At 34.8% G+C, this 24,419-nt stretch overlaps 1 protein-coding gene across 6 annotated transcripts in view; it reads right to left on the bottom strand.

Annotated features, from left to right (window-relative positions):
* Nucleotides 1-3,702: 3,702 nt before the first annotated feature.
* Nucleotides 3,703-24,419, bottom strand: part of LOC128986114 (cleavage and polyadenylation specificity factor subunit 6) — a 41,574-nt gene continuing 20,857 nt past the window's right edge. The window contains exons 6-15 of one of the 6 annotated variants that reach the window (XM_054406261.1): nucleotides 20,250-20,367; nucleotides 14,266-14,382; nucleotides 13,640-13,836; nucleotides 12,709-12,850; nucleotides 10,975-11,130; nucleotides 9,870-10,008; nucleotides 8,388-8,486; nucleotides 7,149-7,220; nucleotides 5,224-5,411; nucleotides 3,703-3,958 (exon numbers count right to left, since the gene is read on the bottom strand). In XM_054406261.1, coding sequence (XP_054262236.1) covers nucleotides 5,225-5,411; nucleotides 7,149-7,220; nucleotides 8,388-8,486; nucleotides 9,870-10,008; nucleotides 10,975-11,130; nucleotides 12,709-12,850; nucleotides 13,640-13,836; nucleotides 14,266-14,382; nucleotides 20,250-20,367 — 1,227 coding nt within the window. In that variant the 3' untranslated portion in view covers nucleotides 3,703-3,958; nucleotide 5,224. The remainder of the gene's footprint in view (nucleotides 3,959-5,223; nucleotides 5,412-7,148; nucleotides 7,221-8,387; nucleotides 8,487-9,869; nucleotides 10,009-10,974; nucleotides 11,131-12,708; nucleotides 12,851-13,639; nucleotides 13,837-14,265; nucleotides 14,383-20,249; nucleotides 20,368-24,419) is intronic. The other 5 variants (XM_054406263.1, XM_054406264.1, XM_054406265.1 and 2 more) reach the window with 5 other exon arrangements.

Genomic DNA, 24,419 nt, shown 5'->3' with positions numbered 1-24,419 from the left:
AAATATAACTTTAAAAACCACGATGTACACTCCACTCCAAATAGAGCTAGCTCTGCCACCAATAGTAGATCTCAGCTGTGCTCAAAGAACAGCTATAAATCGTCAAATTGTACTTCTGAGGACTCTAGGGAGGAGGTCAACAGCATGCAAGTTGCCAGTATTGATCCAAGGGAATGTGAGGAGAAGTTTCGCAAAGCTGTGTTGACCAAAGCACATATGGACAGTGTGAAGAAGGCTAGAGTAGAGTACCAGAGTGATATGTCCAAGGAAAAATACAAGGATTTTGAGAAACATCTTCAAGTGTTGAAAGAACACAAGGATACCAAACCTCTGAAGAAAGTTCAAGAAAAACTAGGTGAAGAGCAGAAAACTCTAGAAGAACTAGAAGGTGTCCTACAACATAAATATGGGTTTGTAGATATTCGGTTGAAGCGAGTCCTAGAAGAATGTAATGGGTTGTTGGATGAGCTACGAGGACTCAAGTTAGAGTTAATGAAAGGGAGAGCTGCATGAGTTCTACACCGATGACAGGGACGATATACAACAAAATAATTAACCCTTAGAGTGCCAGGCGAAAAATAAAAGTAACGCTCAAAAAATGCCGATGATTTTTCCCGAAGGTCGCGCTAAAAATGCCGAGCGCGATCTGGCGATTTTTAGGATAAAATTTCGTAAAAATCGAATTTTCGATATTTTGACCAACGAAAATCGATGTATCGCATCTAGTAACTTTCGACTCAATGTTAATATATGGGTTAAAAGAATCCGAGTATCCATTCGGTTGTTATGACAACTGTTCGATCATTACGAAACGTCCGGTCAGCCGGACGTTGGCACTTTTGGCTCGTTCTAAAAACGTCCGGTTTGCCGGACGTCGGCACTTTTGGCTCGTTTTAAAAACGTCCGGTTCCCCGGACGTTGGCACTCAAAGGGTTAATAGAGCTCAGGTTAATTTTAAGGGGGAAGTGTTGTACTGTCTTTAAATACCATATTTAATTGTAATATTTATCAGCTGACTTTTTGTTTGTTTTTGTTTATGTGATGAGTTTTTGGAAATTGATATTAAAACAGGGTTGATCTTATCTTGGTTTTATTTTATCTTCAAACAATTTACACCATTCTAAGGCTCACTTGCAAACCAACCGATAGTCGGTTGGCTACTTGGAGGGTTAACCCATTGATAACGACTAGTGTGTGTGGCCTGTCACCACATTTTATTGTGAAATAACCATAAGACTGCTAATACACTGGCGCTAGTAGTTTGTGGAATCTAACCTGTAAGTGCAAATATAGGCAAATCAACCGGTTCAGCTAATGATGGCATGGTAGCTCAGTTGGCTAGGGCGTTAGTTGAGTTCTTTTTACATTGTGACATAAATTCTGAGGGGAGAATACACACTCAAATTTTTGTTCCACGGTTTTGATCAATCATGTTAATTTAATTAAAGGTTCAGAGCTCTAGAAGCGCTCAGGAAATCCTGCAGACGCTCAGGTAGAGCTATATCATCCTCACCTTCGTTACGTGATTTTGAAAATATGGCCTAGCTTTTCATGTTTGTTTTTGTAGGTCCGACAAGTATTCTACCCTGACCAATTTGATAAAACTACACACTTTAAATTATCTAAGGGTAGGCAATGATAAAAGAATGTAGTACGATAATTATCTAAAAACAATATAATAAACAAATTCCTACATAGTCCTCGGGCCCCTGATTAGAGTACCTAAACAAAGAATTTTTTGTGGTATTGTTAAAATAAATTTAGGTTACTATCCGTTGTAGCTGTTCAAATCGGAATACTCTCAAGACTTAATTAGCATTCGGATAACAAATCATCTTTATTCATGAGCGAATTTTGTAACTGAAATTCGCTCATGAATAAAGACCTTTTTTATTTATTTATCCAAACACACAACCATAAAAAAAGACACAACCGTAATAACTAAATGTAACGATCTCCTTGGTAAATGGAAAGGTTATAATTTTGAATGAATTTATACCGGACTAAACTATAGCCACCACTAGTCACCGACTGGTCTAGAATAAAGTCTACAAAATTAACTATATAAAATTTTATATTTAAATCAAATTTAAAATATTGGCAGAAGAGAGTGAAAATGAGATTAAATAATAGGTAACCTTCAAAATATATTTTTGATGATTGGTGTACGGAAGATGCAGAAGTAGTGTGTACCGGTACAAAATAATCATCTTTTCTTTTAGTCATGTTATGATACAGTTTGGTTGTTGCTAGCATGCTCCTTGCAGTAAATTAGAGTAGTAGCGGACATCTGATGAACGATTTCTCCATTGGTCTAGTCAACAAACACCAGTTTAGGCAGTATATCGAAATTGGCATTAAATATTTACTTGTAAAATGGTGCTGATCCTGTCAAAGTGTAGTGTAATCAGGCCGGTTTGATATGTTATTAATAATATTACACTAACATATCATGTGTTTGTGTTTTTACTTTATTAGGTTTGAGTCTAGACCTAAGTTTCTTTGCACATAGCTAAAACTATGGCTAACCAACAGACCCAGGTGTAGGCTATCGTGGAGGTAAATGGTAAATACAACATGCCTGGGTTTGAATACTGAACACGTGCAAACCATATATTGAGCTTACTAATGTGTGGATTAGTTGGAGAGGAGGGCCCACCTTAAATAAACAGAGTCCGGCTTTGGTGGAAGTTGAGCATTAGTGAATTAAATAAGGGTTGCACACACCTGTTTGGCTCTTTTTGACGCAAGTATAGAGGAGGAGGACATGTATTTATCTTTTTTGACCTTGATTTCTGTTGAAAATTTACTTATTGTTTAGAAATACTTTTACTTTAAAGATAAAAGACAAAAGCACATAATCAAATAAAATCACCTGATATTTTTAGGCATGATCATTGAACAGGTTCCAATTATGAAAGGGATTTATTTTAATTAGGGATGTTCACGTGACATAATTTATTCCAACTGTCACAGATTTTGTCGCATTGTGAGTGATGATGATGATGTTTCCACGATCGCAAGAGCTGCTCTGATGGCACTGCAAACAGAGTGCCACCCTGTAAAAGTACAATCCCATTCATCCCAAATTTCTTTAATATTTTAAATTCAATAAGATAAAGTTTTATGGATGAACAATAAGCAGTAAGCACACAACATTATTGCAACTTTAAACTAAACAACTAACTGTCATGTTAAACTAAGGCTATTTTATTGTCGTAAAAAAAGTAGAGATGTGAGACTTTTAATAGTTAAATATTTTTCTTTACCAAGCACAAATACCTCGCTTTAGATGATGATGATTTAAATTCCGTTTAGCCTCCTACTTTTCCTTGACTCTAATGTAGAAAAAATGATCTGCATTTACTAAAACCTCTTAAAAATGTTTGAGTTTCTTGAAAGAAAAACTGTTTATATTGAGAAATAATTTGACTTTTAACATGAGCTGATATCTATTTGATACTCTTTTTTTATTTTCCAAGACCTGTCCATTAACAATAAACCAGCTAGTCCAAAGAAAGTACTTCTATAGCTTCAATCATTATTGATAAAACCTCTTAAATATTAAATATTTTCAATAAATTTTGTGAAGAAGGAATATTTCAGCTGAAGTCGGTGAAAACCCCTCATGAACTAAGCCTAATTTAGTGCCGTTGCTGATGTTAAGGGGTGTTAAGGAATTGAAAAAAATTAACATTTAGCTCAATTCCAATCTTATATTAAACATAATACACAAAACTAAAGTCAAATCAAAATCTAATTACAAAGTACGGATATGCCCTTCGATGGTTACAGTGAACCACAAGCAATTGAAGGGAATGTCTACGCTAAGTCACAATTACAAATGAAGTGCTTATTATGGAGGTAATGTTACATTAACAAAATGTAGATGAGTACAAATAAAAATATTAGGGATTTAACATTCGTCGTCACTGATGGTCAAATGTGTAGTCAGCACCTGGAAAAAAGAAAACCCAGTTAAGTCAACAATACCGGATGTTTTATTTGCTATTTGTATAAATTTATTTGCAGTTAGTTGTCAAAAAAATAGTATTAAAAGCGCCTACCCCTTTGACATTTAAAAATCTGAAAAAGAAATTTAGGAATAACTATAATTTTGAAATTTGTGAGTCTTTGAACTTTTGTTTAATTAAAAGGTTTTATGGGTTAGAATAATTAATTAAAATTGTTTTAGCCACATTAAAATTGTATCATATACATTAAAAGAAAACTTAATCAAGAAAATAGTAGTGAAATGGTACTGTACAACATTCATAAATTCAATTCAATATTTCTTTATTCATTAAAGCACAAAGTACATGAATAGTGTCATTCTCTTACATGTTTTTATATTACAATGTTCTTACATTACATAAGTTTATACAAATTATAAATTAACGCTCCTTCTAAAATTTTAAAGTTCATGAAGGGAATACAATACCTTGTTGATGAGAAATGTTTTAAGACCCCTCTTAAATCCCACCATGCTTTTTGCCAATTTAATTTCATTTGGAATTTTGTTGTAAAATTTGGAGCCGGTATAACTTGATTTTTTACTGTAAAGTTCTAATCTGTGGCGGTTTAGAGCCACAGATTTTGTTGGTTTTGTTTCTGGTATTGTAGTGGTGGTGTTCACCAGTTAACGCCAATTGAGAAAATCTGTTTTTAACATACAGAACTGTTTCATAGATGTACAATCCATATACTGTACTGTCATTATTTTTAATTATCTAAAATGCTCTTTTGAAGTTCTCAAGTCAAGGTCCAAAATAATTCTTATAGCTCGTTTTTGTTATTTTAGGATTGTTCTAAGTAATTGACCGATGTAGCGCCATACAGAGATATTCCAAAAGAAATAACAGAATGTATGTACGAAAAGTATATTGATTTTAATGTTACTTGATTGAGAAGATTTTTTAATCTAGTTAATGCAAATAGACCAGATACAGTTTTTTTAATTACTTTGTTTGCGTGAGAATTCCAAGTTAAATTTTTGTCAATTTCAAATCCTAAGAATCTAATATTTTCTAGTTCTTCAATAGGTTTTTGATTAATTTCTAGTGAAGGATTAATTGAAAGTCTTGTCTGACGGGTCTTAAAATTTATGAACTTTGTTTTATCTGGATTCCAAAGTAACTGATTGTTTTGGAAAAAATTTGAAAGTATATCTAGATTAGCATTAGCTGTCTTTTCAATTTCCTCTTAGCTAAGTCCATCATTTACCTCAATGACGAGAAGTCCTGTGGGAGGATTCTGCTCTCTCTTCCCTTCGTTCTCTCTCTCTATCACGTTCTCTTTCTCTCTCTGGATCTCTTCTGGACGTCTCTCTCTCTCTTTCCCGTTCCCTGTCCCTTTCCCTGTCACGATCACGATCACGATCTCGCTCTCTATATCGGTCTTCATAATAACTCCTGAAAAATATAAAATAGAAATGTTAATCAGCTGGGTAGTAATAATCAAAAATCTGAAAAATATAAAACAGGAAGGTTAGCCTAATCAGCTGGGTAGTAATAATAAAAAATGACTGTAACAAAATTCAAACGAATGTTAAGGTAAACATACAATCATAAATAAAAGCAAAATAACAGCTGACGCATATTGTATATTTAATGCAATTAAGGTCTGATCTTCATAATAACGCCCGCAAAATACAGAAACGTTAATTAGGTGTGTGTGTGTGTGCGTGTGGAATAATAAAAATACTAATGGTAACAAATTTAAATAAAATAAAGTTAAGGTAAACAATTAATAATATTTTTTTTAATGTAAAGTAGACTCCCTCTTATCCGGACTCCTCGGGACCGAGGCCAGTCCGGATTACAGTTTTTCCGGTTAAACTAATGTCCCCAAAAACTTGTTATGTAACCCAAATATTTGACTTAAATTTAGGAGAGCATTGTATTTAGATTTTGTGCGCCATGTTCTGTTAATTGGGTAAACAATGGAAATTCAACTTTTCTTATGAAAATTTAACATGGGACAATTTCTATAAATTAATAGACAAGCATGTTTATTCAAATTTTTTTTTCTCAGCTCCTCTGTGCATCGCAGGGAAAATCTATGCATACTGTTAGAAAGATATTTGCCTCTAGATGTGAGAATCCCTTTATAAATTACAATAAACACAAGAAATGAATTTAGAATTAAAAAAAATTACACAGGCTGTGACTAAATATAGCATTAACCCATTGGGGAAGGAATTAATCCGCTACCTGCAGCACTCTCTGGCGGCAATTAATTTTACCGAATTTGTAGACTTTTACTCTAACTGCTATAGAAAGAAAACCTTAGGTAATAAATTAATAATTCTTTCACCATTTTGTTCACAGTAAAATTGTCTACAGAAAAGTGTTAATTGGATAGTCAAAGTTCTAAACTAAAAAAAAATATATATATATATAAAGATTATAAAAATAAAAATTTTCAGAACAATATTTTGAAAGTAAACTTGATACACAAATTCCAAGATTAATCCAGACACCAAATAACACTACTATTATAAAGGTCGATCGATTCCCTACGTAGAAAAATCAAAAGTTGTGTACTTTTATAAGTAATAACATTTTTTTTTTTATTGTTTGTTTACCTTACCGCAGCTGATTTTTGGTGATATGTGGTTTCCATGGCAACACAAAATTGTTTGTTATTCGCTAAAATAAATGAGTAAATACGCAAATCAAGAAGCAAGATATTTATAAACATTATAATAGTAAGAAGAAACAAAAAGGGCGAAAAATAATAATAACTAAATAAAAAATGGCGCTGCCTAGCGGTGACAAGAGCGGCTCTCGTAAGTCGGCCTCCGGGCCTGCAGCGGCCGTACGAGTAACGCTCGTAAGTCGGCGCCAATGGGTTAATATATAAACAGAAAATAAAAAAATAAAAATAAATAAATTCCAATCACATGTTTTATTTACAGCGTGGGGTGAAATAATAGAGAAGTTTACACAATACATATAATAATAAAAAAAGTAACAGCCTATTCATTATTTTTAATGTAATCAACGCATGGATGATTTATTGAAAAACTAAAATTTTAACTAGAAATTTGTTATTCAGACTGTTCATTTGAAAGCAGATAAGTGGTAGGCTTACGATTTTCTTAAATAAGTTCTCAAATGTTCTTAAATATAGATTAGGCTACACACCTAGATTTAGAGCTGACGACAGAAGCTGCATCAACTGGATCTGGCGACTTTACCCTCACTCTTCTAGTGGTGCTATAACAAAACACCATAATAGAACCTGACAACACTACAACATCCTAATTAAACATACTCTTGACAACTTAAACATCGATTCTATAATCATTCTCCATTTAGTTTAAAACCTTTCCAATTTCCAGGTTAAATTTGTTTTAAAAACCTTTACTTTTTTCTGTATCAATGATTATTAGGCACACCTAAATTCAGAATATACTGTAAACATAGTAAAAAAGCATTATTATTCTTCCGCAGCATGTTTAAAAACAGAACCCATCCAGATAACACAACCTTGCAAGATATGGGTGACTAGTTTGTAATCAGACAATATGATGTGAATACATAAAATACTTAATTGATACTAATAGTAGCAATTAAATGAGTCATATAATTAAAAGCAAACAACAAGATACATGTTTTAAAATCAAAGAATAAATTTTCTATCACCAAACTACAATAAAATACATAGGCAATACAGCATGCCCAAACTAATGTAATATAATGAATGCTTTGCAAATTGAAAAAAAAGAAGAAGAAAATAAATAGAGAAAGGACTGCTGTAATGAATCAAAACATTTTCAACTTCGAACCATCATTGAATTAAGAAAATTGAATAATAATGTTTAACTTAAAAGATTAAAATTATTAATATTTGTAGAAGAGAGGATGGTATTTAGATTATTTTAAGATACACTGAATAAAATTTGAAATGGGAGTAAAATTACTGTTTTGGAGGAAACATTAACAAATTTGATTATATTTTGACCATGTAAATATTACATATTTGCAGAACTAGTGTTTTCCATATTACACAATCAGTTTCATCAAGAGATTCCACGATCAATATAGATTGTCAAATCTTTGTTTTTAGGAGGTAACTATGACTTAAAACTAGCGTAAATACTGGCTGATGTTTTAAGTGCTTTGCAGAAACCCATTTGAAACATCTGCAAGTATTTTCACCAGGTTTAAGCAGCAGTAACCTCCCTAAAAACCCAAGATTCAACAGAAAACATATGTGTGTTTGATGTAAAATTGTCTTGATTCATAAATCTTTAAACAAAATAGAACTGTTAATTTGAAATGAAATTTGTTAGGAAACATGCGCCAATAGTTGGATGCAGGGATAGTTTAGGCATGCTCGAGTCTACATTCTATGAGAGAGAAGCGAGAGTGGGCTACAACCTTGATTGATTATACCTGTCTTCCCGACTGTGGCCTCTGTATTCCCTCTCTCTGTCTCGGCTACGAGATCTCTCCCTACCATACGCCTCTGCATAGTACCTACGACAGCCAGTAATCTCATAAGACGCGACGCTAACCAAAGAGCACATCCTGGCTCATTAAAAAACAAATTTACACCATACACAATAATTGAATATTTATATCAAAGTTGTGTGTGGTGTAGATTTGCTGAGTTACTTGTGACAGAATAACTCAATCCAAGACTTTTGCAACCCCTCCATACAAAGAATGAGTAGCATGATAACACTTTGGTTAGAACATATTCATTAGTGAGATAAATCTATCTGAAACCATCCAAATCCCTAGTTGCATTTAAAAAGACAGTTCATTACAAGAGAGACTATTTTCATTCATTACTTAAAGAGTAGACTATTTTTTTTTTTTTACATGGTAACAAGCTATCATCTTCTGCTATTACTGCATCGCTATCAGCAGAAATTCCAAATCAAATCACCTTAATTATCACTTTAATTAATTACTGACCTTAATTAAAGAGACAGTAACACTATTTCCTTTGGAATCTCTACTAATTTTTTTTTGCACAAACTATATGACTCTTAATGAGCTCTTCATTTATATCAATATCTAATAAAGCTTAAATTAATATTATTTTTTCATGAAAAACTGTACGTTGAGTCCTTTTTATTAGCGAATTTCCCTATAGGGAAGTAGCTATTACCGTAGGTGGCACGGTAAGACCTAGACCCGGGACCGATTTACTTTTTCATTTTGATGTCTCCAGAGGCCAAAAACACCATTCGTTCAAATTTTTATATATGTATATATATATATATAAATATATATAGACATATATATATATATATACGCCCGTGAACGCGATAACTTGAGTAATTTTTGTCCGATTTTGATGAAATTTGGTTTAAAGGTGTAAAGCGGGATAAACTTGAATGAGTTCGCGAACCAGCACGATCGGACCATGGGAACGGGGCTTTACGGGGGGTTTTATGGGGTCAAAATTGGTTTTTCTCACTTTTTACCCTCAAAACAAAAAATTTCCCGATTTATCTTTAGACCTTTTTAAAGAGCTTAAAAAAACAAATAATTTGGTATATAAAAGTATTTTTGTTCAATTATTAGTAACGGAGAAAATTTAAAAAAATGTAAATTTAAAATTTTCCATGTTATTCTTATGGAGAATATTGTCAAATGTTGTAGTTTGCTTGTTTATCGATATATTTTGATCAAACTTGGCAAATTTATTTATTTTGTACTAAGCTATCAATATTTTACTCAAAAACACACTTTATTAGTTTCCTTGTAGCAGCAAACCTAGGTACTCGTTAAACCTAATGTTATTAAAATATATTTAACTGAAAATCAATTTAGACAAATGGAAATTCGCTTAGTCGGCAGGTTTGCTGCGGCGGGGGTATTAAATAATACAATGATGGAGCTCATTACCTGTCTTTTTCACGTTCCCTCTCCCTATCACGGTCGCGATCTCTATCGCGACTCCGCTCTCTGTAGTCATGTTCACGAGATCGTGATCTGTCACGTCGTCTGCGATGGCTGCGGTCGCGATCTCGTGACCTTGACCTCTCTGCAACAACCACTTTCGTTGTGTAAATGAAACATTAAGAAGGGGGGAATTATATTACCACTTTGATGTGCGAATAGTATGAATTTAGTTTCTCACTTTTTGATGAAAATAATTCATTTTTTCAGGGTTGATATAACCCTTGACACAGAAGTATTAAACTATCAAATTTGTATAGTATGTCATATTAACTATGTAATATTAACCTATCAAATATTTGTTTAGGAAAAACCTTTTGGAATAGCACCTGTATGAGCAAGAGTAAATCTCAATATAAAGAACACAACTATTCATTTAACAGAGTAATTAAGATACTTCAATGTTAAGAAAGTGTTTTTTATTTGAATTGGGAAGAAGACATGGATCTCTTTCCCTAACTCAAACCTTCATTAGTTGACAATGAGAGTAGCAGTAAAATATATATTCTAATTATTAAATAGCATAAGATTGTCCTGTTCCTAGTACCAGTATGAACTATTTCCTTTCTTAGGTAAGCCTGTTATCAAAACTTAACTCCTAAAACATAGGTTATGAACCCTATGTTCTATCATTAACCATTATTTGTACACAGTAAATCTACCAACACCAAAACGTGCGTCCCAGCAGCAGCGTGAGTCAACCCACAAAAAACACTTAAATTTTAAATATAAAAAACCAAAACAAAATAACTAAATTAGAATAACGTATAAAAATACAAAATTGAAAATCTTCATAAATTAAAAACACAAGTGATTTAATAGACTTAATAAACCAATGTATATTTAAGTCTTTGTGAACTGTTCATAATTTTAGTCAAACTCTACCTGACATATAATAAGACTTGAACTCAGAATTACTTTCTGAATTTTTCTATGGCTGGAAATATTGAGCCTTACAAAAACCTCTAACTTAAAAACACGTCTAAAAATGAAACCACATATTTCTTATTAGAAAGTAAAAAGTGACTGAGTCTTATAACTTGGATCTGACCTCTGCGTGAAGAGCCATAGCTCTTGGTCTCCACTCCATGCAGGGTGTCCTGTAGTGAGCTGATAAGTATCTTACAGCGGTCGTCATTGGCTACCTTGGACTGTTTGATCAGAGAAATGGCTGTCACCAGAGTCTCAATGGCACTGGCGTACTCCCCTGAAACATTTAAACATTACACTGACTGTAACTTTTACAGCAAATTTAAATTTGAGAGCTGGGATTTTTTTGTTGTCTTCAACTCTTCAAGGCTGGATTTTTAAAACAGTAGAACTTCCATTAACCGGGGGCGGATCAACCGTGGTCAATAGATGCCTCTATGTTACATAACCTCAAAAAATACCATGAAAATTTTATCGATTGTATTTCCTCAGTCTAATATGTTGGAATGCACTGTATATTTAGCTATTACTGACCATTTTAGCGAATTTCCCTATAGGGAAGTAGCTATTACCGTAGGTCTCATAGTAAGACCTAAGCCCGGGACCGATTTACTTTTTCATTTTGATGTCCCCAGAAGCCAAAAACACCATTCGTTCAAATTTTTATATATCTATATATAGAGATATATATGTGTCCATCCGCACGATAACTTGAGTAATTTTTGTCCGATTTTGAAAAAATTTGGTTTGAAGGTGTAAGGCGGGATAAACTTGAATGAGTTCGCGAACCAGCATGATCGGACTATGGGAACGGGGGTTTATGGGGGGTTTCATGGGGTAAAAATAGGTTTTTCCCATTTTTGACCCTAAAAACACAAAATTTCACAAATTCTTTTTAAACCATTTTGTAGAGCTTAAAAAAACAAATAATTTAGTATATTGAAGCGTTATTATGCGCCTAATTGTTACGGAGAAAATTCCAAAAAATTTTAATTTTAAAATTCCCATGTTATTCTTATGGAGAATAAGTCAACTGTTGTAGTTTGCTTGTTTATGAACATATTTTGATCAAATTTGGAAAATACATTAATTTCTTACTTAACCCGCAGTACCTTTTGACATTTTACATAAAAAAACTTTTTTACCCTCCCTGTTGCAGCAAACCTAAGTACTCATTCAACTAATTCTGTTTAAATAGGGAATAAATGTGATATTTCTAAGGAGACATTTTAGTTTAAATCCAATCAGGCAACTGGAAATTCGCTAAGTCTGCAGGTTTGCTGCGGCGGGGGTATTTTTATATTCAGTAGGTTCTCCCATTATTGTTTTTGAAACATCAAAGTTCATTTGACAAAATAAATGGAAGCAAAACAAGGAAATAGCCATTAATAGCTTCAAGGTCATGCTATCCACTTGCACTGACAATTAATTATTGTCTGCTCCTTACACATCTGTCTACTGTGCGCTTACTATGTCACAACTGTTTCACCATGGCGACTTAGTAGCTTGTGGTTGAGTGATTAGTAACCATGGCAACTTGTTGAATGTGGGATGAAGAGAAACCAAAGAAAGAGAAAGAATAAGCGGTGTTTACAACATTGTTATCTCTATCTTAGACTATTGTTGTTATCTTTAAGACTTTATTACTGTTTTGTTTACTGACTTCTGTTTTGTAACAGTATGTAGTAGTAGCCTATAATGAATACGGGAGCAGTAGCTTACTATACAGCAGGTCTTTATACGGTTGACGAGAAAGGCTCGTCAAAATGCCTTGAAGGGTTAAAAATTATTGGCTTTAGAAATTTAACAGCCACCATTATTCAATATGGCAGTTCGCTACAATATCTTATTTCACCTGCTGCAGCGTCAGAGACGGCCCTAGCGATCGCAGAGCTGGACACAGTCCTGTTGCGACCCATCACTTCTTCAAACTCCACCTCACTGATGGCTGGCACCTCAGGCCTGTGCTCTACTGGAGGCGGCCCTCCGTAAGTCGGCTGAAACAACACCCAGTTGATGTCAGAACAAGACCAAAAGTAACTCTTGAAAAGGAAACCAAGGCTGTTAAAGAAGCAACTGTTGGAAGATTTTTGAAAGAATGTGTTTTTATTTGTGTTGATAAAATACATTTTTTGTCATAAGGTGAGAAATATGTAGTTTACTGCTTCACAGGACTAACACTTGAATTGAAAATGCATTTAGCTGTTACGTATCTGTGATAAGTAGAAAATTAGGTTAGACACACTACCAACTAGAAGTGAACTACCAATTGTCAGAAGAAATAGAAAGAAAGAAAGAAAGAAAGAAAGAAAGAAAGAAAGAAAGAAAGAAAGAAAGAAAAAGCGCTTTATTTCCAAAATACCCAGTGCACAATAATTCGTCCCACGCAGGGGACGTGCCTACGCGCTACAGCAATGACCTCTCGGTCGTCTGCCGGGTTGGCACGTCTAAAACTAAATCAAAACAATTATTGGATTCCTTTAAAATAAAATTATAAATCTTTCCTTAAACTAACAATTATGGCCAATATTTTAAAGTTAAGAAATATAATACAATCCAACCAGTTTCTCTAGTTATATCGGTTTTTTTTTTTTTTTTTCAGAAGAATGATATTGGACTAATACAAATTTCTTGCACATTCTCAATGTTACCACTTCTTCTTCAACAACTCTCAACGTCACTTTTTGTGTTATTCAAACACAAAATGGCAATAAAATCAATATTGTTGGATGAGATTGAATTTTAATCACAATTTAGTTACTTTAGTCATACAATAGTTAACTTACCCTCGACGTAGGAGGAGGACCATATCCGTGAGGAGGCCCGTGACCCGGGGGCCCATGAGGGGGTCCAGGAGGTGGCTGGGGGTGAGGTTGGTGTGGTGGAGGGCCTCCCTGCTGCTGGAAGAAGGCTGGGTTTACATGAGGAGCGGGAGGACCCTGAGGGCCTTGAGGTGGGGGCCCATGTCCTGGAGGTGGCAAGCCTAAAACACCAATATACTTGACAAATAAGAATAAAATCAGTCAAAACATCCACTAAGTGGTTTTTCCAACTTAGTTAAGGTGTGATGTGCTCAGCCTGTAGTGAAATTGAATAGAGTTGTGATTTAAAATTATTTCTGGATACCCACAGAGTATATTTACATTAAAGTAACTATCTTTAGCTATGTCAAGGAAACACTAAAATGTTGGGCTACAGCTTAAACAAGATTTTTTTCTGTAGTCCTCCAGAAAATTTTACTTAATTCCTTACCCAAACAATTTATATTAATACACCATAGACTTAAAACCAACGAGAAGTGTGGTAGGAACATCCTGAATGTGACTTGGGACAGGTGTGGTTATACAGGTTACGACTGTTGACTGAACGATAGATATCATGCAAGTGACCAGGCACCGTTACCATTACTTACCACCCATCTGAGAGCCCACAGGCGGTGGTCCACGTGGTGGCTGACCTGGCGGAGGGCCCTGCATGGCCTGGTGGGGGTTGAACCCTGGGGCTCCAGGCGGAGGCCCATGCTGCATCCCTAGACAGATGACAGTTTTCGATATGGATCGGTAATGTGATCAACTTTTGCAATTAATAAAGATTATTTATTTTGCAAGGTGATCCTATAGCCAGCACATGGTAGCATAATCCCCTTAATTCCCCTTAATTCTATAATCCCCTTATTATATGCTGCAACTTTATTTCCACATACAGCAATACACTACCAGCGATTCTGAACTACATGCAGAAAAAAGGTAATGTATTAAAATAAAAACAAAACTAAGGTATCTGAAATACAAACCAGAGTATCCAGCTATCCAAGAAAACCTATGATAGCTGATACAATGCCAGTGTTACAGTGATCAAGGGAACAATCTAGATTTCATGTGATCACCGTGGACGATCATAATGTTTATGCAATCACAAGAAAATTATAAATCCAAGCAGAATCTGGTACCAATTAGTTGATATTAGAAATAGACAGGAAATAGACAAAAACAAAATCTAGTTGTTAATAGTTCATCTCTTGCTTCAGTGAGGAGCACAAACTTGATGAGATGAAGAGAAAGTAAAAAAAAAACATAAGGTAGGCCTATTGCAGGGTTTGCAAGCCTAATTTTGGGCAAAAAGTTAAAATTAAGTACAACCTGTTTCTATATATTGCCCATACAGAAACATGAAATACAATTACAACACAATCAGTCATGGCAACATCCGTAATTATTTTCAGCAGCCGTGGTAACATTCTTGATTATCTCAAACGATCAGCAACACTCGAGATCGCGATAGCTGTGATGACTCCTTAAGATTGTGGCAATCTCTGAGGTGATTTCTCCTGATCACAACGACCGTGACTTCCCTAAGACTTTCAAAAGGACGGCAGCATAACGATAATTTTCCAAATTTTTTTACTTGACTTGACGTGGCAAAAGTTAACAAATTAAGATTATTGGTGGATTTTAATGGTCACAATTTCAAATCCAAAATTTCCTGGTTCTAATAAAACTTGAATGCCTTACAACAGGGTGTCTAGTTTATTTCCATTATAAAATTCACGACTAATTCCAGACTTTTCAAGACTAATTCCAAATTTTTCAAGACTAGTTTTTCAACAGTTAGTGGGTGTTAATACCAAAATGTATAGATTCTCAATTCTTGATACCGATACCAATTTTTATAGCTTAACCAAATTTTCTAAATAATACTACACCGACCCCTGTCTTTGTCATAAAGTAGTATTATGATAATGTGGTGTTTTCAAGTAAAGAAATAATGCAGCAATCAAAATCGATATGTTGATTATATCGATCTGTTATGTGCATCTTGAGTATTTCCATAATCTTTGAGTAGACTCTTTTAAAGTCATAAGAAAATATGACTGTTATTTGTTTTAAAATAACGCCTGTAGGCTAATACTTAGCAATTGCTCGAATTCGAGCAACAGGGACACTAGTCTTACCATGAGTACTACGGTAATAGCATATTCCCTATATGGTAAATTCATTAAAAACAAACTAACTTCGTTATAGTTTTAGCTGTTCTGACAAATACAGATCGTAGAAGTAGAACACACTTGCATGGCATGTCCCACGTATATACTCAATTCATTATAAAAATATAAACTAAACAGCACCATTGCAAAAAAACACCAGTTCAAACCACACACCCGTGCTGACGACGTACAGATATACGTCGGCAACCCCAGTGGTTGACCGGACTATGGTGTCTGTCTGGGCGTCCGCGTTTTGGCTCACACAGCGCGATCCATTGTGTTACATATCGATGGGAGCAACATCCTGTCACTTTAGCAGCCTCTCACACACTGCCGTAGCGGCCGACACGATGTTGAACGTTGACTTACTACGGAAAGAAACTATTTCAGCGCTCCAAGCGCCAGGTGTCTGGAACTATCCGAGGCAAGATACACCAACGAGGAAAGAGAGAGGCTAAGATACGACAATGAGGAAAGAAGAGGTAAACTGAGGCAAGATACACCATCGAGGAAAGAGAGAGGCATCTGAGGCAAGATCCACCAATGGATCTTGGTGGATATCCACCAATGTGATATCCACATATCACATTGGATATCTACATATCACACATATCAGTCACAGCTAGAAAAAAATAATCCATCCAAACAGATGTTCGTTATTTCATAGATGTCGTATTCTCCAAACAGATGATTAGTATTTGATAAAGACGTATGTGGTAGACTTGGGGAGAAAACTTGACAAAAATCCACAAAATTGGGTTTTGAACGTCATCAGTCAGGTTATTTCAAAAGTAGCGATGCATGTTTTAATGGCATACACTCTTGCCAATTCAGTGAACACAAAAAAACTATTTAAATCCCTATCGTATTTCGTATTCGTATTTCAGGAGAAGAACTCTTGTTCATTTTTACATGCAAAGACTACGTAAAATGTCTTCTGGGCCATGACAAACAGACAGACAGAAAGTGAGATAACACATTAAAAGCTTTTTAAAGTATAAACTTAAACATAACCGAAAAATACATGAGCACTGAAAATCAAACGTCATCGTCGTCGTCCGCGATCGCGACAAAATCAAGAACATTTCCCGCGGCCGAGCAGATATCATCGTCGTCTCCCGCGGTCACGGAAACATCATCGTCATCTCCCGTGGTCACGGAAACGTCATCGTCATCTGACACGGTCACGGAAACGTCATCGTCATCTCCCGCGGTCACGGAAACGTCATCGTCATCTCCCGCGGTCACGGAAACGTAATAGTCGTCGTCCGCGATCGCGACAAAATCATGAACAATTTCCGCGGCCAAGCAGATGTCATCGTCGTCACCCGCGGTCACGGAAACTTCATCGTCGTCTCCCGCGGTCACGGAAACTTCATCGTCGTCTCCCGCGGTCACGGAAACGTTATCGTCGTCGTTCGAGATCGCGGCCATATCATGAATATTTCCTGTGGCTGTTTAGACATCACCGTCATCTCTCGTGGTCACGGAAACGTTATCGTCGTCGTCCGCGATCACGGCAAAATCATGAACATTTCCCGCGCCTGTGTAGACATCATCGTCGTCTCCCGCGGTCACAGAAACGTCATCGCCATCTCCCGCGGTCACGGAAACGTCATCGTCGTCTCTCGCGGTCACGGAAACGTCATCGTCGTCTTCCGCGGTCACGGAAACGTCATCACCGTCGTCCGCGATAGCGACAAAATAATGAAAATTCCTTGCGGCCGTGTAGACATCATCATTGACTCCCACGGCCACGGAAACGTCATCGTCATCTCCTGTGGTCACGGAAACGTCATAGTTGACTCTCGTGGTCACGGAAACGTCATCGTCGTCTACCGCGGTTACGGAAACGTCATCACCGTCGTCCGCGATAGCGACAAAATAATGGAAATTCCTTGCGGCCGTGTAGACATTATCGTCGTCTCCCGCGGTCACGGAAACGTCATCGTCATCTCCTGCGGTCACGGAAACGTCATAGTTGACTCTCGTGGTCACGGAAACGTTATCGTCGTCTCCTGCGGTCACGGTAACTTTATCGTCGTCCCCAGCGGTCACGGAAACGTTATCGTCGTCCCCAGCGGTCACGGAAAACGTAATCGTCGTCGTCCGCGATCGCGATAAAATCATGAACAATTCCCGCGGCGGAGGAGATATCATCGTCGTCTCCCGTGGTCACGGAAACGTCATCGTTGTCTCCCGCGTTCACGGAAACGTCATCGTCGTCGTCCACTATCGCGGCAAAATCGTGAACATTTTCCGAGGCCATGTAGACATCATCATCGGCTTTCGCGGTTACGTAAATGCAAGATCTATGCTCTGTCATTTATCATTGGGGACGCTTATTGCAGGGAGGGATAACTTATTACTAACATAAAATGCTTATATTCAATATACTTAGATTAGGCTAGTTGCAATAACGAGATATTTGAAGACCTTTTGTAGCCCCACGTTGGGCGCCATTAAAAGAAAACACTAATGTGTGTTGTGTTTGTAATAATTTAGACTAAGTAAGTAAAATTTGGTTTAGGTTTGTACCTTTAATTTGCTTACTATTTATTATGCTAAGTTAAGCCTAGATTAAATACTTATAGCAAGACAAATGATTAATCTGAAGAATTTCTTAACAATACAAATTTAATGAACTAAAAATAAGATATTACAATGATGAATGGGTAAATGAACAGATAACAGATAAGTTAAGTTATAGGGTTGCCATCTTTGGTTTAGCCTAGCTCAGTCAAATCAGAACAATGAGTTTACAATTTAGTTTAAATACATAAATCTCATGGAGGGGAACTCGGCTGGCTAAAAAGATCTTCAAATATTTAAATTTATGAAATAGGCATAAAATGCCAATTATTATGAAAAATGGGATAATTTTGGTATTGCTCTTAGGCTTGGATAGGTAAATTAAGTAAGTCCAACAATGAATAGACTAGGTGAAAAATTTATTAAAGTTGAATTTAGTTTTCTTCTTCAAATTGTTTTTCAGGGATTATTCTTGGTGAAATAAAGTAGTTTTTGAGTTCAAATAATTAGGTTCGATGATCAGAAAGTAAATAAAATAGGTCTATTAAGTTAAATTTCTTGAAGGTAGGCTAAGCCTATACAAAATAGAGAGTTCTCACCAGATCTTCAGTAATAGTGTCCAATTTATATAAATCTTGAGGTGGCAGTACAATTTTGAAATGAAAAAAATGTATATATAAAAGCTAAACTGTTCTTCTGTTATTAAGTTAATGTTCAGTTAAATAATTTTGATCACTGACTTTATAAATATTAGGGATTATACCCTCACTTAATTTAAGGTGTTGATGCTGCCATGTCCCAATAGAGAAGGAGGAAAATTTTAATTTTACACAGGATGATCAGAGTTCATTGTTGAAGCCAGCTGTCTTCTTTCTTCATCACTTGCACATGCACTAAATATTCAGGCTTTTGGATATTAATTTGATGTTGGGGTTTTAGAAATAATTTATACTATATTAATAATTTTGGATAAAAGTGTTATTGCAACTATGGACTTAATTACAGGTTACAGGATTTTATTAACAATAATTGTTGAATATATAGGCCTACAATATATTTTAAAATGTGATGATGGTTTCTGAGGGGTGATTAAAGGATAATATAATTTAAATTTACTATTAATTTTCTGACAATTTATTTAAATAGGCTATATGGCGAATTTTGGTACAATAAAAGAAGAATTATTATATAACTAAAGAATGAATGTAGTGAAAGGTCTAAAAATGACATGTAACATTGCAACGACGATCGCGGAAAAATCATGAAAATTCCCGACTTTGAAATCAAATTTAAGACTAAATCCCGACTTTTCAAGACCATTTTGAAATCCAATACTAATTCCCGACTTTCCCGATTTTCCCGACTACTAGACACCCTGCTTACAAGCAATTTTTCCCGGTCACGGAAACGTTATCGTCGTCCCCAGCGGTCACGGAAACGTAATCGTCGTCGTCCGCGATCGCGATAAAATCATGAACAATTCCCGCGGCCGAGGAGATATCATCGTCGTCTCCCGTGGTCACGGAAACGTCATCGTTGTCTCCCGCGTTCACGGAAACGTCATCGTCGTCGTCCACATCATCATCGGCTTTCGCGGTTACGTAAATGCAAGACGACGATCGCGGAAAAATCATGAAAATTCCCGACTTTGAAATCAAATTTAAGACTAAATCCCGACTTTTCAAGACCATTTTGAAATTCAATACTAATTCCCGACTTTCCCGATTTTCCTGACTACTAGACACCCTGCTTACAAGCAATTTTTCCCAGTCACCAAAATCATGTAAAATTTCCAGTTGTCTTGGTTTTAGTGTCGGTTGGATACCTTGTCCTCCCCAAAAATTAATTAATTATGTCTAGGATAACTGTAAGACACTGACCAGGAGGGCGGTTCCAGTCTGGGCGTGGTGGAGGGCCTCGCTGGTCTGGTGGAGGACCTTGGGCTCCAGGCGGAGGGCCTCGTGGGGGGCCCTGACCTGGGGGTGGACCCTGGAACTGCTGCAACAAATGCTAGTCTTAGCAGACCACAACAGCAGTAACGATGGAGGGACAGGCAATACAGAGACAACCACAGAGGCATTGGATTGTAAAACTAACAAAATACAGTCTTCAAAACATCAAGAATTTACTGAACTGAATAAACAACTCTATTTCCAGCAGCGAAAGTAAAATGAAATCCTTATAGCCTATTTTATAGGTTGATACAATTAATAAGTTACATGACTAAATGGGATATTTGAAAAAAAAAATTATTAGTGATAAATATTTTGCACATAAAAAACTAAAAAAATAAATAAAAAATTGGACTAACATGACATTATTACGTTAAAACATCTTCTCTGCTATACCAATAGGGTAACAAACACAGTTAGATAGAGACTTTAGATAATTGTGAAGAGGTACCAAACCCAATTAATTATGGAATCCTTTGAACATATATTTGTTTTGATCACAATAAGTGTTTTGAAATAACAATAAAATGTTAACAGATAATAACGATAAAGTGATTCTAACACAAAATTGCTTGATAAAAAGAAAGTGTATTTTAATAAATGTTGTTGGAATTATTAATTTAATAGTTTGTTTATAACAGTTAAAACATGGATGGAAAGTTTTACCAAACCATCCCAAACTAAACCAGAGTGTTATTTTGACTAAATTTTTATGATAAATAACATCAATTTTGAAATTTTATAGTATCATAATACCAAATTTATTCAAAGCATTCAATTAGAATTAATTTGAAAAATACTTATATCAATACATAATTAATTTTAATTGTTAAAACTCATATGGGCTATAGTACAGTCAAACGTATTAATGTAACAAGCACTGAATAATTTGTGAACAGTTCCATATTAAAAACATAGAGAAAAAACTTATTATAATAAAATTATTTATTTTTTGAAAATATAATTTACTGGTATCAGAATAAGCTTATTACTCTTAAATTAAAGCTTAGCTACTTTTAAAGCAACAAATTCGGGTACTATAGTATAGTTGAAATTGGTCAACTTATCACTTTGGCAATTATTAACACTGAAAAGGATGGTTTTTAAAGCTGATCTATGGTAAGGTGACCTATAATATCACAAAAAAAATTCCATGTCTAAAAACCAATGTACAGAACTTATTAATTAACAGTTCTCAAACTTGAAGAGTGAATATAAACAAAAATATTAATAGCACATAAAACATTTATTGATCGCACGTCATCACAATAGACAACCCCACTAATCCGTCGCGACAGGGACCATGGTCGGAAGAGTAGCAAGGTCAGATTATTCGAGGGTCATATTAAGTGGTCAAACTAATTGCTTAACTGGCATTTATCAATCCCACGTTATCGCAAAAGACAATGATAATGTCCCAGGACTGCGAGAGATATTAAATATTTTGCTACAACCGCAGGAGACGACATTTCATTTACCGCAGAAGATATCCAGGAGTCTGCCGCTATCGCAGATAGCAACAATAGTTTCCGTGTGTACGATGATGTTTCCACTACCGAAGTGTACCATGGGATGTTCAGGAGTTTGCCACGATCACAAATAGACCCCCTAACAACGATATCAATTCTTTGATTGCTGGAGACGATTGTAATGTCCTGGTGAGTTTAGAGAACGTTTAATATTTTGCCATAATCGAAGACGGTGATGATATCCAAACGACCGTAGGGAATGTTCAATATTTCCCCGCGATCGCCAAAAACCGTTAACAATAATTTGTTCTGTGACCGTAGAATTTGATTTGTCTAGGATTTTTCCAAGACCGCTGAAGACGATGATAATGTTCCCATGAACATGGGAAACATTTATTATTTCACCAAAATCCTGGAGGTTGACGATAAATGTTTCCGTAATCGCAGGGGATAAACAACATTTTTGCTGCGACTGCAGGAGACACTGATGATCGATATTGCCGTGATAACACTGTCAACGATAGGCAATGGCACGGTCGGATCTAGCGAGGAGTCCGACTAACAGAGGTTGGATTAGTGGGGTTCTACTGTAGTTTATGATTACTATTTGACAGTGTGAAATAAAACTGTGGTTCCTCTATTTGACATGAGTTCCAAGCACCAAGAGGTACATTTAAATTTTAATTTTTTTTAATTTAGAACAAGTAAGCTTATTTTGAATAATTGCATATTACTTACACAACTGAATAGTTAGTTGTTTTAGGCTTTTACATGACTTTTTTAGAGGAACTTTTGGGGTACAATTTTTCAATCAATATAAATTTAATTAGTAATGATTTTTTTAAGTTAGCCTACAAGAAATTTCATAATATGACAAAAAATGTCAGCAGTTGAAAGATGACTAAACATTAATATACTAGAGAGTATACTTAACAAACTTAAGAAATTAAAGACTACAATAAAATGGGAAATCCATATATCTTATTCATATATCAGTAATGTTTTTTTTTGTTTTTTTTTTAGTACATATGTAGGTTCCACAGGAATTATATTAGTTTAGGTATAAGGTTGGTTAAATAAAAAAAAAAAAAATGACTGAGGAATATAAACTAGAACACTTCTCTAGGAACCTTCTGAAATTTTATCTTCAAAAATTTGAGTAATAAATTGTTTATGAAAAGTAAGTATTGTAAAAAAGTAGTAGAATGTGTATGACATTTTTGAAAGACAGCTAAGCCATCAAATTCAAATATTTCAGTTGAGTTCAAACAATATAACATGGATAAATACAAGTGACTGTTGCAATTGATAAATAACATTATTCTTTTACAATTTATAAAATGCTGCTAAGTAATTTAATTTACTATATAATAGGCTATTATACATAAATAGTATTTTTAGTCCACAAAAATGTCTAATATAGTCATTATAAAATCCTACAATACCAACTTAAGGTACAACATCTTTTAAAAATTGGCATTGTTCAAATATTACACTTATTGTGTCAATAAAATAAACATGATTTTAATTTGTTTGAGAAAATAGAAGAAATTAAAATATAACACAAAACAAATCATTCCATTTCTATAAGGTACAAATGCAAGTTAAAAATCAAAACTGTAGAAAATGTATGAAGATAAGTAATCATATTCCCCTACTTAATGATCCTCAAAGCAACCTTTTTTTTAAAAACGTCATGCAAATATTGTAACATTGACCTTTAAAAATTGATACTACAAATGTAGAGTCATTAATAAAGTCTTATTTGCTAAATATTAACTACAACTATAAAATAAAATCTAGTACATAGATTTTAGTTCAATTACAGAGAAAATATACCTATCTCAAAATATTGGTGAAATCTAGGCTTGAAAAAAATAATAACACATTCAAAGAGATGTCTAACGAGGATTTTGAAAGGAATATAGACTTCTGAAGTTCAATGTTAGGTTTATAGTAGTTTTCCTAATAGGCTACATGAATTGTTTTTTTTTTTATCAGATATCCAATGACTAATCAGTACCAACTGATCTTAAGGAACAGAAAACCAACAGATTCAAATAAAAATTATCATAACCATGTTTTAAAATATATTTTACCTCTAATATTTAAAAACCCATGGCAAATATCAATAAAGCTTTTAAAGGAAAAACTGTACAGCAAATATTAACTCAACGGCATGCTAATGTCCAGTTAAACAATAAACATAGCCTCAAGATTAAGGAGGGTTTTAAGGTAAAAAGTGTGTTCCATACAAGTCATATGTTTATGCTTATTGATTTTCAAACAGAACTATCACAACAGATAGAAATATGCAATTTTTTATGTTACCAAGTACTGAAGGCTCATCCTTATTTATTAACACCTCAAAAAACATAGAAAATACTAAAGTAAAAGTACGGACTAAACTTTTATCACATATAACGCCAATAAAAACGTCGTCAGTTATGTTACGTTCAGTAAGAGTTTCGAACATGATTTTAATCATAGTTGCCCCCTTGTGTGTTTAAAATTGTTATTATCAGCTCTTAGATTTAAAATGATAGGTATCTATTAGAATGTTACAGTAATCCATAAGTTACAGTAGGTAATCATTAAAAAGAAGTTTTTGAGTTCATTCCATAAATTA

This window comes from Macrosteles quadrilineatus, unplaced genomic scaffold (genome assembly GCF_028750875.1).
Source record: "Macrosteles quadrilineatus isolate MER2022 unplaced genomic scaffold, UCM_ALF_1.0 Scaffold_2__2_contigs__length_208266976, whole genome shotgun sequence".
Taxonomy (NCBI): domain Eukaryota; kingdom Metazoa; phylum Arthropoda; class Insecta; order Hemiptera; family Cicadellidae; genus Macrosteles; species Macrosteles quadrilineatus.
This window is presented reverse-complemented; position numbering and strand designations above follow the sequence as displayed.